The sequence below is a fragment of the Podarcis vaucheri genome (assembly GCF_965113315.1).
Source record: "Podarcis vaucheri genome assembly, chromosome: 4".
Lineage (NCBI taxonomy): Eukaryota > Metazoa > Chordata > Lepidosauria > Squamata > Lacertidae > Podarcis > Podarcis vaucheri.
Genome location: NC_138762.1, coordinates 10,931,239 through 10,944,164, shown reverse-complemented (window position 1 = coordinate 10,944,164; position 12,926 = coordinate 10,931,239). Strand labels below are relative to the sequence as shown.

The following is a 12,926-nucleotide window of genomic DNA, read 5'->3' as shown; positions in this document are numbered from 1 at the left end:
GTAAAGAAGCCTAGGCTCATGATGGAAACAGCCCCATATTCTTCCCCCCTGCGTCCTGTTCATCTGACGCTTTCCCCAGCGTTGATAATATTAGACTGCAAGCTCCTTATGTCAAACTCTGACATGAAACTAGAATTGTAGTAGTAGTAGTAATAATAATAATAATAATAATCCAGTCATACCTCGGGTTACAGGCGCTTCGGGTTGTGCAATTACGGGTTGCGCACCGTGCTGAACCCGGACGTACCAGAACGGGTTATTTCCGGGTTTCGGCACTTGCGCATGCGCAGAAGCACTAAATTGCACTTTGCACATGCGCAGAAACTCCGAATCGCAACTCACGCGTGCGCAGACGCAGCGCTGCAGGTTTTGATTGTGCTTCTCGCACGGATCACGTTCGCAACCCGAGCATCCGCTGTAACAACAACAACAATTCATTACTTATACCCTGCCCATCTGGCCAGGTCTCCCCAGCCACTCTGGGTGGCTTCCAACAGGATAGTAAAAGAACAATAAAATATCAAACATTAAAAGCTTCCCTAAACAGGGCTGCCTTCAGATGTCTTCTAAAAGTCACATAGTTGTTTATTTCCTTGACATTTGATGGGAGGGCGTTCCACAGGGCGGGCGCCACCACCGAAAAGGCCCTCTGCCTGGTTCCCTGCAACCTCACTTCTCACAGGGAGGGAACCACCAGAAGGCCCTTGGAGCTGGACTTCAATGTCCGGGCTGAACGATGGGAGTGGAGACGCTCCTTCGGGGATACTGGGCCGAGGCCGTTTGCATTGTAAGATATTGTTGAATTGTTGAGTTGGAAGGGACCCTAGGGTCATCTAGTCCAACCCCCGTGCAATGAAGGAATCTCAACTAGATCATATGTCACAGGTGGACATCTAACCTCTGCTTAAAAGCCCAAGGAAGCAGATGCCACAACATTCAACTATCAAACAGCTCTTGCTGTCAGAAAGTTGAAATAAATTTAAAAAATTGTCCAGTAGCACCTTAGAGACCAACTAAGTTGGTTCTGGGTATAAGCTTTCGTGTGCATGCACACTTCTTTAGAAAGTCAGAAAGTTCTTCCCGATGCTTCGATGGAATCTCCTTTCTTGTAGCTTGAAGCCATCGGTTCGGGTCCAACCCTCTGGACCAGGAGAAAACAAGCTTATGATACGATAACCTTTATTGTCATTGTCCGATACAGAACAACGAAATTGAAAAATCCACATCAGACATTCAAAAACCAACAAACCTGATATCCCAGCTATCCCAACCTGGTTAGCCCCCTAAAAACTCTGATGCCCCATTTTTAAATACAATATACTCCCATACAGACTCCTTACAATGCATTTAAAACCAAAATCACATTTGCGTAGAAACTGTTTCTCAGGCAGCTAGTCCGAGTCTTTATAACCCTGTACCTTCTCCCAGAAGGCAGAAACTGAAAGAGATCATTTCCGGGGTGCGCACTATCCTGCGCTATCTCTGCAGCTTTCTTATGGCACCTGGCAGCATAGATTTGATCCAAGGTGGGAAGAGTGCACCCAATTATTCTCTCCGCAGTCTTTACAACCCTGGACAGCATTGTTTTTTCCCTGACCGTGCAGCTCCCACACCACACACACAGACCATAAGTTAGTACGCTCTCCACAGTGCAATGGTAAAATGCCACCAACAGGTCCTTTGAGAGATTGTTTTTCCAGAGGATTCTCAGAAAATATAACCTCTGCTGTGCTCTCTTCATCAGGTCTTTGCTGTTTACTGCCCAGGTTAGGTCATCTCTCAGCTCCATTCCCAGAAATCGAAACACGGAGACCTGGTCCACGCACTTCCCCTCAATAATGAGTGGCTGAATATTCAAGGTGTAGATCAAGGTGCTTCCTCACCTGCCGTGCTTGCGACAGGACCAAGAGCAAAAGTTTGGGAACATCTAGCAATGTTGTACTACAGGACAGTCCTGTGAGGCTGGGGAAAAAACAACCCTCAAAGCGGAAACAGTCTCCATCATCATGTACTTCTCTGGAGGCCCAGATGATGGCTGTGAAATAAGGAAAGTTGCATCCCTGAGGGAGGCGTGATGCAAATCCAATAGCTTTGCGGAGAGAAATGTCTCAAACAGCCTCACCCCGGTTGCTCTCCGACACAGGCGCTCCAGATTGTCCTTTGGCCAGCGGGGCTTGCATTTGCCAAATTTAAATTTGGTGACCAGCTGATCGGCGCTGACTCCTAGCCCGGTTGGGACCCCACTGCATTCTGGATCTTCCAGGCAGTGATCCCAAAACAGGGGGGGGGGGTCGAAGACAGTGCTGACTGAGAACTCTGGAGCGCAGCTGAGTCCACGAGGCTTGGTGCCCATCAATCAGCAGTGCTTGGGTCTTCCTTTGCAGGTTGGGAATGCCGGTCGCCTGATGCCATAGTTAGGTCAGGTGATTGACAGGTGGGCACACTGCTCACCTGTCAAAGCAGCCTGCCAGCCACGCAGTACCTCAGGATTGGGTCAGCCAGACTGAAAAGGGCCCTTGCTCCCGGTGTAGTGGTTAGAGTAAGGGCAGGGGGCTTTTGACCCTCCAGAAGTTACTGGACTCCAAATTAACATCAGCCACAGCCAGCATGGCCAATGGTTAGGTATACAGTAGTACCTCGGGTTACATACACTTCAGGTTACATATGCTTCAGGTTACAGACTCTGCTAACCCAGAAATAGTGCTTCAGGTTAAGAACTTTGCTTCAGGATGAGAACAGGAATCAGGCTCTGGCGGTGCGGCGGCAGCAGGAGGCCCTATTAGCTAAAGTGGTGCTTCAGGTTAAGAACAGTTTCAGGTTAAGTACGGACCTCTGGAACGAATTAAGTACTTAACCCGAGGTACCACTGTAATGGGAACGCCACGTCTTTTATTGCCCTCTTGCTCAAGATCAGAGATAATAATAATAATAATAATAATAATAATAATAATAATAATAATTTATATCCTGCCCATCTGGCTGGGTTTCTCCAGCCACTCTGGGAGGCTTCCAACGGAATATTAAAATACAATAACTATTAAGCATTAAAAGCTTCCCTGAACATGGCTGCCTTCAGATGTCTTCTAAAAGGTTGGTAGTTATTTTTCTCTTTGACATCTGGTGGGAGGGCATTCCAGAGGGCGGGTGCCACCACCGAGAAGGCCCTCTGCCTGGTTCCCTGTAACTTCGCTTCTCGCAGCGAGGGAACCGCCAGAAGGCCCTCGGAGCTGGACCTCAGTGTCCGGGCAGAACGATGGGGGTGGAGACGCTCCTTCAGAGCCAGAGATTGAACCTGGAACCTTCTGCATGCAAAACATCTCAGCTAAGGACCATGCCTAGGCCAGAGAGATGCTTTTGTTCCTCCCGTTACTCCGGGTTTTAATTAGAGCTGCTTTTAATTAGAAACCCTTTTTATTTTATTATATTTTATTTCTATTCCGCCATCTGACTGCACTGCCCCAGCGAATCTGGAGAGCTCCCAACCAAATATTAAAAACACAATAAAACATTAATAATGCCAAGGTTGCAGGTTTGGTCTCTGTATTGGGGCAGCTGCATATTCCTGCATCACAGTGCACTGGACTAGACAATCTCAGCGTCCCTTCCAACTTTACAATTCTATGATTAACTATTAAGAACCAATCTCGCAAAGAAGTGTCACCGCTTAAAGGACCGGTGCAAAGTAGGAGCCCCATTAAAGAAAAGGACAGAAGTACCCAGCCTCTGCGCGATTGCTTTCGTCTTTCTCAGGCTTCCCCATGGCTGATCTCTCATGCACAAACTTGAAAGCCTCTTTCTCCCCTCCTTCGCTCGCAAGAGCAAGGAGGCTCTTTCGATCACCGTATTTTTCGCTCCATAAGATGCACCTAGTTTTTAGAGGAGGAAAGGGGGAAAGCCCCAGTTTTTTGAGGACCGGTTCAAAGTTGTGCAGCTTCTTTTGCAAAGGGGGAAAGCCCCTTTTTTGAGGATCAGCTCAAAGTTGTTGAGCTTTGTTTGAAAGGGAAAAAATCCCATTTTTATGGGGTTTAACTCACAGTTCTGCAGCTTCCATAGGAAAGTAAAGGGAGCCCTTTCTGCAGTTTCCAGACAGATAATCTAATCAGCCAGTCTCATGTCGCCGGGGAAACAAACAGCCTCCATTGCATAACATTCAAAATTGGAGGCCTGGACAAGGGGCCAGGGCTGGAAAGGGAGCCAGCAATCGACCACACATTCGCTCCATAAGTCGCACAGACATTTCCCCTTACTTTTCAGGAGGAAAAAAAGCACGTCTTATGGAGCGAAAAATACGGTGCAGTGGTACCTCGGGTTAAGTACTTAATTTGTTCTGGAGGTCCGTACTTAACCTGAAACTGTTCTTAACCTGTAGCACCAATTTAGCTAATGGGGCCTTCTGCTGCTGCCGCGCCGCCAGAGCACGATTTCTGTTCTTATCCTGAAGCAAATTTCTTAACCTGAAGCACTATTTCTGGGTTAGCAGAGTCTGTAACCTGAAGCGTATGTAACCTGAAGCATATGTAACCCAAGGTACCACTGTACAGTGGTACCTCGGGATGCGAGCGGGATCCATTCCGGAGCCCCGTTTGCATCCCGAACGCAACGCAAGATGCAACGCGCATCTGTGCGTGCTGCGTTTCGCTGCTTCCACGCATGACGTCATTTTGAGCGTTTGCGCATGCGCAGCGGCGAAACCCAGAAGTAACGCGCTCCATTACTTCCGGGTTGCCGCGGAGCGCAACTCAAACGCGTTCATCCCGAAGCACATTCAACCCAAGGTATGACTGTACTCTGACCCTCCAGCAGATGACTTTGCCACTCCTGAAAGTCTCCAAGTTGCACACACCTGCATGACCCCAACTGAATTCCTGCACATCTTGTAAAGCTGGGCACGAAGCAGGCTGTCTGTCCAAAAATGCTAAGCCAGAGGAAAAAGTTTCCAGCCTCAACCCCATCCAAGTAATACAAAAAGACTCCCGAGAGGCAAGCGATGCTCTCTGCTCCCACCGGGAGAGCAAAGGGATTGGAAAGTTAGCATCGAGCAAACAAACAAAACAAAACAAAAATCGGGTTGCTGGGGGAGGGACGGCAATGTCTGAAATAATGAGGCCCTCATGGGTCCTCTTCTCCTCTTTGAATAGAGTCTCCTAGGACCAAGAGACCGGAGCAGATTGGGAGGCAATTTGCGGAGCTGAACTCAATGCTCAGGAAGGAAGTCAAACGGGGGAGAAGGCAGGCAGTGAATGGCAGCCGGCGCAGGAAGCACATAATGTCACAAGTAAAAAGTAGAGACATCCCCTTGCCAACAAAGGTCCGTATAGTAAAAGCTATGGTTTTCCCAGTAGTGATGTAAACAACAACCCTGCTAAACGATAATAACTCGGCCTTCCAGAGTGAAGCAGGTCTACTCCAGAGATGGCCAGTGTAGGAACATAGGAAGCTGCCTCATACAGAGTCAGAAGGTAAAGGGATGCGGGTGGTGCTGTGGGTTAAACCACAGAGCCTAGGACTTGCCGATCAGAAGGTCACCGGTTCGAATCCCCGCGACGGGGTGAGCTCCCGTTGTTCTGTCCCTGCTCCTGCCAACCTAGCAGTTCAAAAGCACACCAGCGCAAGTAGATAAACAAGTAAGGTAAATGGCCTTTCTATGCGCTCTGGTTTCCGTCACGGTGTCCCGTTGCGCCAGAAGCGGTTTAGTCCTGCTGGGCACATGACCTAAAAACTCTCTGCGGACAAACGCCGGCTCCCTCAGCCTAAAAAGCGAGATGAGCGCCACACTTCCTAGTCACCTTTGGCTGGACTTAACTGTCCAGAGGTCCTTTACCTTTTCTTTTCTTTTTTTACAAAAACAGACCACTGGTACATGTAGCTCAGTGGTGTCTGCACTGACTGGCAGCAGTGGCTCTCCACAATTTCAGGGATAGAGCAATTCTAGAAACACTCCCCTCCCCCAAAGGAGGGCACCAGGTTGCCAAAGGATGATCACAACCAGTGGCTCTCAAACTTTTCTTTTCTTTTTTTTTAAATATTTTTTATTAAATTTTCCATTTTAACAATCCAATCAAATCACATTAAATATTCCAAATTATACAAATCCATCATATAGTCCGAATATTCTGCCAAATTATAATTTTTTATTGGGACTTCCCATACTTTAAGTTCACCGAACTTGGCTCTCAATTTTTTTTTAAGCCACCATAAATTCATTCCCGGTTCCCCCAACCCATAATAAGAAGCATTATTCAGAATAGCGTGACCCACTAAGGCATGGGTAGGCAAACTAAGGCCCGGGGGCCGGATCCGGCCCAATCGCCTTCTCAATCCGGCCCGCGGATAGTCCGGGAATCAGCGTGTTATTACATGAGTAGAATGTGTCCTTTTATTTAAAATGCACCTCTGGGTTATTTGTGGGGCATAGAAATTCATTCATTCCCCCCCCCCCGGCAAAAAATATAGTCCGGCCCCCCATAAGGTCTGAGGGACAGTGGACCGGCCCCCTGCTGAAAAAGTTTGCTGACCCCCTGCACTAAGGTAATAACACAAAATAATTCAAAACAGTAACAATGCATTGGGCATTTCTTCAAAAGCCAGTTAAAGTTATTTAGGTTAACTCAGCAAAACTGATGAACTTGATTTGGCAATAGCAGGTTTTCAAAGTTTGCTAGTCATCTGCACGTACCAAGATTCTTAATCTCAGCATCGTGGCTTCAAGAACCACATTGGGGATAAGATTTCTACATGTCAAGGGGTTGGACAAGACGACCCTCGTGTACAATTCTATGATCTGACGAACACATGAGAAACACAATTTGCTAAGTGCGGACAGGCAGAAACCCAGCGTTTGTCCACTAGAGGGCAGCAGCTGTCACAAGCATCTTTGCCAATGGGGGTGAAGATAACAAACAGGAACAGGCCTTTAAATTATATTTTTGTTCGGGCGCCTTGGGCACTTCAATTTCTGGTGCCAGAGGTTGGAATACAGTCATTGCAGCTTCTAGTCCTTGGCAGCCTATTGTCCCTGTATGAATCCATCTGTTTCCTTTGAAAGCCCTTGCAAAGTTCAAAGGCTGAGACTCGAAAATTAAACAGTGAAGAAGATTGGAAGAAATTTAAAATTTATCTTAAGAAATATTGCAAAATTAATGAGTGTTAAAATGTTGTGGTTATAGAAAGTAAGGGATTATAGCTGTAAGAGTTTAAGTAAAAGGAAAGGAAAGGAAAAAATAGATAAAATTAAGGGGGAGGATTTGCTGAAATAAATTTGGGAATTGGAATGCAGAAAGGGGAGGTATGGGGAAGTCGGTGAAGTAAGTTTTAAGAAAAAAAGGATTCGAAATTATACATGTTTGTTTTTGTGTGTGTACGTTTGTATTGTGTATTGTGTGTTTTTATAATTTGTGAAAATTCAATAAATACTTTTTTTTTTTTAAAAGAAAATTAAACAGTGAAACAGAGAATAATCCCTCCGGCCTCCGGCTCTCACAGTGGAACAATGAGACACCCTGTGGGAATCGCACAATCAGGACCTGAGCACAACAGTGCTCTCCTCTCCGGCGACAGCCAGTAGAGAATCTCAATCTCAGGGCTGTGGGTTCAAGCCCCAGGTTGGGCAAAATATTCCTGCCTTGAAGGGGGTTGGGATAGATGATCTTAGGGGTCTTTTCCAACCCTACAATTCTATCATTCCCAGCAAGCAGTAAAGCTTTCAGGAGGGGGTACGTTCCTTCCTCTTCCCCCTCTCTCACATACACCCCAGCAAACAAATGCATACACAGTCCTGTGGGATTGGGGGGCTGTGGTCTAAACCACTGAGCCTCTCGGGCTTGCAGATCAGTAGGTCGGCGGTTCAAATCCCGATGATGGGGTGAGCTCCTGTTGCACGGTCCCTGCTCCTGCCAACCTAGCCGTTTGAAAGCACGTCAAAGTGCAAGTAGATAAATAGGTACCACTCCGGCGGGAAGGTAAACGGCGTTTCTGTGCGCTGCTCTGGTTCGCCCGAAGCGGCTTAGTCCTGCTGGCCACATTCCCTCTGCCAGTAAAGCGAGACGAGCGTCGCAACCCCAGAGTCGGCCACGACTGGACCTAACGGTCAGGGGTCCCTTTACCTTTACCTGAATATTCTTTAGCCAAGAAGAAGAATTGATTATTTACACCCTGCCCATCTTGTTGGGTTTCCCCAGCCACTCTGGGCAGCTCCCAACAGAATTAAAAACTTCCCTGAACAGGGGCTGCCTTCAGATGTCTTCTAAAGGTTATACAGTGGTACCTTGGGTTAAGAACTTAATTTGTTCCGGAGGTCTGTTCTTAACCTGAAACTGTTCTTAACCTGAAGCACCACTTTAGCTAATGGGGCCTCCTCCTGCTGCCGCTGCACGATTTCTGTTTTCCTCCTGAAGCAAAGTTCTTAACCTGAGTTAGTATTTCTGGGTTAGCGGAGTCTGTAACCTGAAGCGGCTGTAACCTGAAGCGTATGTAACCTGAGGTACCACTGTATAGTTATTCATCTCCATGACATCTGATGGGAGGATGTTCCATAGGACGGGCGCCACCACCGAGAAGGCCCTCTGTCTGGTTCCCTGTAACTGCACTGAAAAGGATATATCAAGAACTCTGGCCAAAAGTTTCAATATAAGGAATAATACCTACTCAAGAGTTGAAATGAAAACCGTGTATATTCTGCTAAGAATAACAGTTTGAAGCTGGTAGTAAACTTAAACACAACGTGTAAATGCGATAGTTTTAAAGTAATGGTGAGTTTGGATACAACGTTTAAGTACAGAAATAATGTAGTTTCAAATATACAGTACATGAAATACCAGTGCACAACAATTGTTTTATACAAGTCTCAATAGCAGTCAAAAAGAGTCCATATTATTTAAAATAGAATAAAGAATAAAGAATCAAATAGGGTCAAAAAGGAGTATCCGGAGTGTGAATCAGATGTACGACTCAGTAGTGGTGACCAGGACAGGGCCCTGTTTCGGAGTACACGCCTCCTTCAGCTTGGTTTTTTGAGGACTATAAATCTGTAACCTCACTTCTCGCAGGGAGGAAACTGCCAGGAGACCCTCGGAGCTGGACCTCAGTGTCTGGGCTGAACGATGGGGGTGGAGACGCTCCTTCAGGTATACAGGGCCGAGGCTGTTTAGGGCTTTAAAGGTCAGCACCGACACTTTGAATTGTGCTTGGAAACGTACCTTATCTACTGCGGTGTGAAAGGGTGCAGTGTCTGAGCAGTGCATAATGAAGATTGTAGTGCGTGTGTTCATGCGCTGATGTGTATCTGCGTAGCCCCCACCCATTCGGCACATGGCTCAGGCAGCGGCAGTCATGGGCAGCCGGCCAACAAACAGCCAACAGACAAACGGCATAATCTACTTGATGGGATTCAGGGCGGATACCGCAGGGGAAGGGCAAAGCAGAAAGCCCAGCTAGGATAGGCATTGCAGGAAGGGCAGGAAAAGCATAACTCTTTCATCGAAACCACGGGGGACTCTGAATCCGGAAGACCCATGGCTGGCAGGAAGAGAAGGCTTAACTTTTTCCATCAATGCAGTCGCCTCCATTGGAACGGTCTTTGCCAGCCTGGGCTTTTCCAGGTGTTTTGGATAACAGCTTCCATCAGATCCAGGCAGCAGACTGCTGATGGAAGTTATGGCCCAAAATTTCTGGATGGCACCGCTTTGGCGAAGGAACAACAACCCCCGAACTGTTCTTAACATCTGTTGATTTTATCTGTATTTCATCCCCTCTGGTGAAAACAGAGAAGTCCTGTTCCATCCCTTTCGACATTTCTCAGATGAAAACAGGGACATCCTATTCCATCTCAGCCAAGATTTCTCCAGTGAAGGAAAAGCGGGACATTCTGGGATCAATCCAGAAACTGGGATAATAATAATAATAATAATAATAATAATAATAATAATAATAATAATAAATAATTTATTATTTATACCCCGCCCATCTGGCTGGGTTTCCCCAGCTACTCTGGGCAGCTTCCAACAAAACACTAAAATATAATAACCTATTAAACATTAAAAGCTTCCCTAAACAGGGTTGCCTTCAGATGTCTTCTAAAAGTTTGGTAGTTATTTTTCTCTTTGACATCTGATGGGAGGGCGGGGGCCAATACCGAGAAGGCCCTCTGCCTGGTTCTGCCTGGTAACTTGGCTTCTCGTAACGAGGGATCCACCAGAAGGCCCTCAGAGCTGGACTTCAGTGTCCGGGCAGAATGATGGAGGCGGAGATGCTCCTTCAGGTCTACTGGGACGAGGCCGTTTAGGGCTTTAATGGTCAGCACCAACACTTTGAATTATGCTCGGAAACGTACTGGGAGCCAATGTAGGTCTTTCAGGACCGGTGCTATATGGTCTCGGCGGCCACTCCCAGTCACCAGTCTAGCTGCCGCATTCTGGATTAGTTGGGATGGCTTTTGTAATTCTGGGGCTCTGCCTGGAAAATTGGGGCACTTGGAGGGTCTGGTATTTCAATAATTTCATTGGGTCTCTGGATGCTGGACAACACGGTCCTTTGGTCTGATCCAGCAGCATTCTTCTTATGTTCAATTCCAAAATTCTGTTGCATCTTAATCTGAAGGAGTCTGGGCCCAATCACAAAGCCATCAAAAGTAGGATAGGATTGCAGGGAAGCTCAAAAGAGGGCAGAAGTCTTTCAGACCCTGTCTTTCCTCCCCTGGTATTGTTCTGACTTTGGAGAAGCTTCAAAACATTTCCAGACTTTCCTTCCCACTCATGAGGACTAGAGACTTGTGTTTTCAAAACAAGAAGTGGTGGAGATTTGCAAGGAGCCGGGTTTTGCGGGCTTAAGCCCACACAGCTCGGCTTTGCAAGAAGGGAAATGTGCCTTGCCAATGCTCCTAAAGTAAACAAGCAACAACCCAATTTCCAAGGTCCGCCGTTACCTTTTGCCACAGGGCTTCTCTCGATGCCAGGGAGGAGCAAGCCGCCACAAACCAGCAGTTCCCCACCTGGCCCTGGTGCAAGTCGTGAGAGCTGATTCCATCCACGAAGAGGTGGGGGTCGTCGCAGATGTCCTGCACGGAGAGAGGAGAAAGAAAACACGAGATGAAGAAGAGGCACGGCCGCCCAGGGGTCAACAATACTGAGCTGGGAGGATCAGTTTCTCCCCCCAAATATTTGGAAGGCCCTGAAACATCCTGTGCCAGAAACCAGATTCCTGCACAATAATAATAATCAAAGCATCATCTCGGCACAGAGCAGGGAACATCTGCTTAGGAAAATGCCAAGCAGGGAACCCGAGTCGCCGTTTGACCTCTCCTCCTCCGCTTTCCAGACAGTTTTGACAAAGAACATAAGTGAGCAGACACAGAACATCAAGGGACTGAACTAGGCTCATTTGAAACACGTCGTATACATATGACTGTATTTCATCTGATCCATCCACTGTAATTATTAAGTTTGCAGATGATACTACCATAATGGGTCTAATTCCAGGTGGAGATGAATCGGCGTACAGGGGGAGGTTCAAAAAGTATCTACAGTGGTACCTCTGGTTACGTACTTAATTTGTTCCAGAGGTCTGTTCTTAACCTGAAACTGTTCTTAACCTGAAGCACCACTTTAGCTAATGGGGCCTCCTGCTGCCACAGCGCCGCTGGAGCACGATTTCTGTTCTCATCCTGAAGCAAAGTTCTTAACCCGAGGTACTATTTCTGGGTTAGCGGAGTCTGTAACCTGAAGTGTATGTAACCCGAGGTACCACTGTACATGGTGCCTAGAGAATAACTTGCACCTAAATATTACCAAGACAAAGGAGATTGTGTTGGACTTTCGGAGGAAGAGAGGGGAACTAGCCCCGTTGTATATCGGGGGGGGGGGCGTTGTGTGGAGAGAGTCTCTTCCTTTAAATTCCTGGGAGTTTACCTTAGTGAGGACCTCACTTGGAAAAACAAAATACCGTATTTTTTGCTCTACAAGACACACTTTCCCCCTCCTAAAAAGTAAGGGGAAATGTGTGTGTGTGTTATGGAGCGAATGCAGGCGGGAGGCTCAGTGCTCCCTTTAAAGAACTGTGTGGAGCATGTGTGCGGCTCATGTGGGAAAAGCCCACAAGAGCCGCACACACGCACACCGTGCGCTCTTTAAAGGGAGTGCGGCTCTTGGGGGAGCCTTAGCCGCGTGCAGCCTCTTGCGGGCAGGGGATGAAGGCTTCCCTTGCCCGGGAGAGGCTGCACGCGACTAAGCAAGAAGCCAGGACAGCCGGCCAGGAGGGCTATGCGCAGCTAAACAAGAAGCCAGGACAACGAGTGGGATCGCTGCACTGCGATCCCGCTGACTGTCCTGGCTTCTGGCTTAGCCACGTGCATGGGGAGCCTTCATCCCACTGCCCTGCGGAGACTTCACACAACTATCCCTGGCTTTTGCGGGAGATGCACGGCTCTGTCCCTTCCCAGAAATGCCCCCAAGAGCCGCGCTCCCTTTAAAGAGTGCACGGCTCTTGCGGGAGGTCAGGGGAAAGCCAGTAGGCTTGCTTTCGCTGAAGCCAGGAGGGCAAGAGGGATCGGTGCGCACCAATCCTGCTTGCTCTCCTGGCTTCAGGGATAGCCCCACAAGGCCTCCTGAGCGAAGAGGGAGGAACGCTCCCTCTTAGCTCAGGGTGCTTTGCGTTGCTTTCTTATTTCTTCTTTTCCTCCCCTAAAAACTAAATGCGTTTTATGGTCCTGTGCGTCTAATAGAGCGAAAAATATGGTAACTCAGGTGGTTAGGAAGGCCCAACAGAGTACAGTGGTGCCCTGCAAGACGAATGCCTCACAAGACGGAAAACTCGCTAGACGAAAGAGTTTTCCGTTTTGGAGGCACTTCGCAAAATGAATCTCCTATGGGCTTGCTTCGCAAGACAAAAATGTCTTGCGAGTTCCTGCAGGGTTTTTTCCCTCCCCCCCCTTTTTC

The 12,926-nt window shown here is 47.7% G+C and overlaps 1 protein-coding gene across 1 annotated transcript in view; it reads right to left on the bottom strand.

Annotated features, from left to right (window-relative positions):
• Positions 1-12,926, bottom strand: part of CAPN5 (calpain 5) — a 90,136-nt gene that overhangs the window by 31,778 nt on the left and 45,432 nt on the right. The window contains exon 3 of the mRNA XM_082219336.1: positions 10,919-11,050. Within this exon, the coding sequence (XP_082075462.1) occupies positions 10,919-11,050 (132 nt within the window). The remainder of the gene's footprint in view (positions 1-10,918; positions 11,051-12,926) is intronic.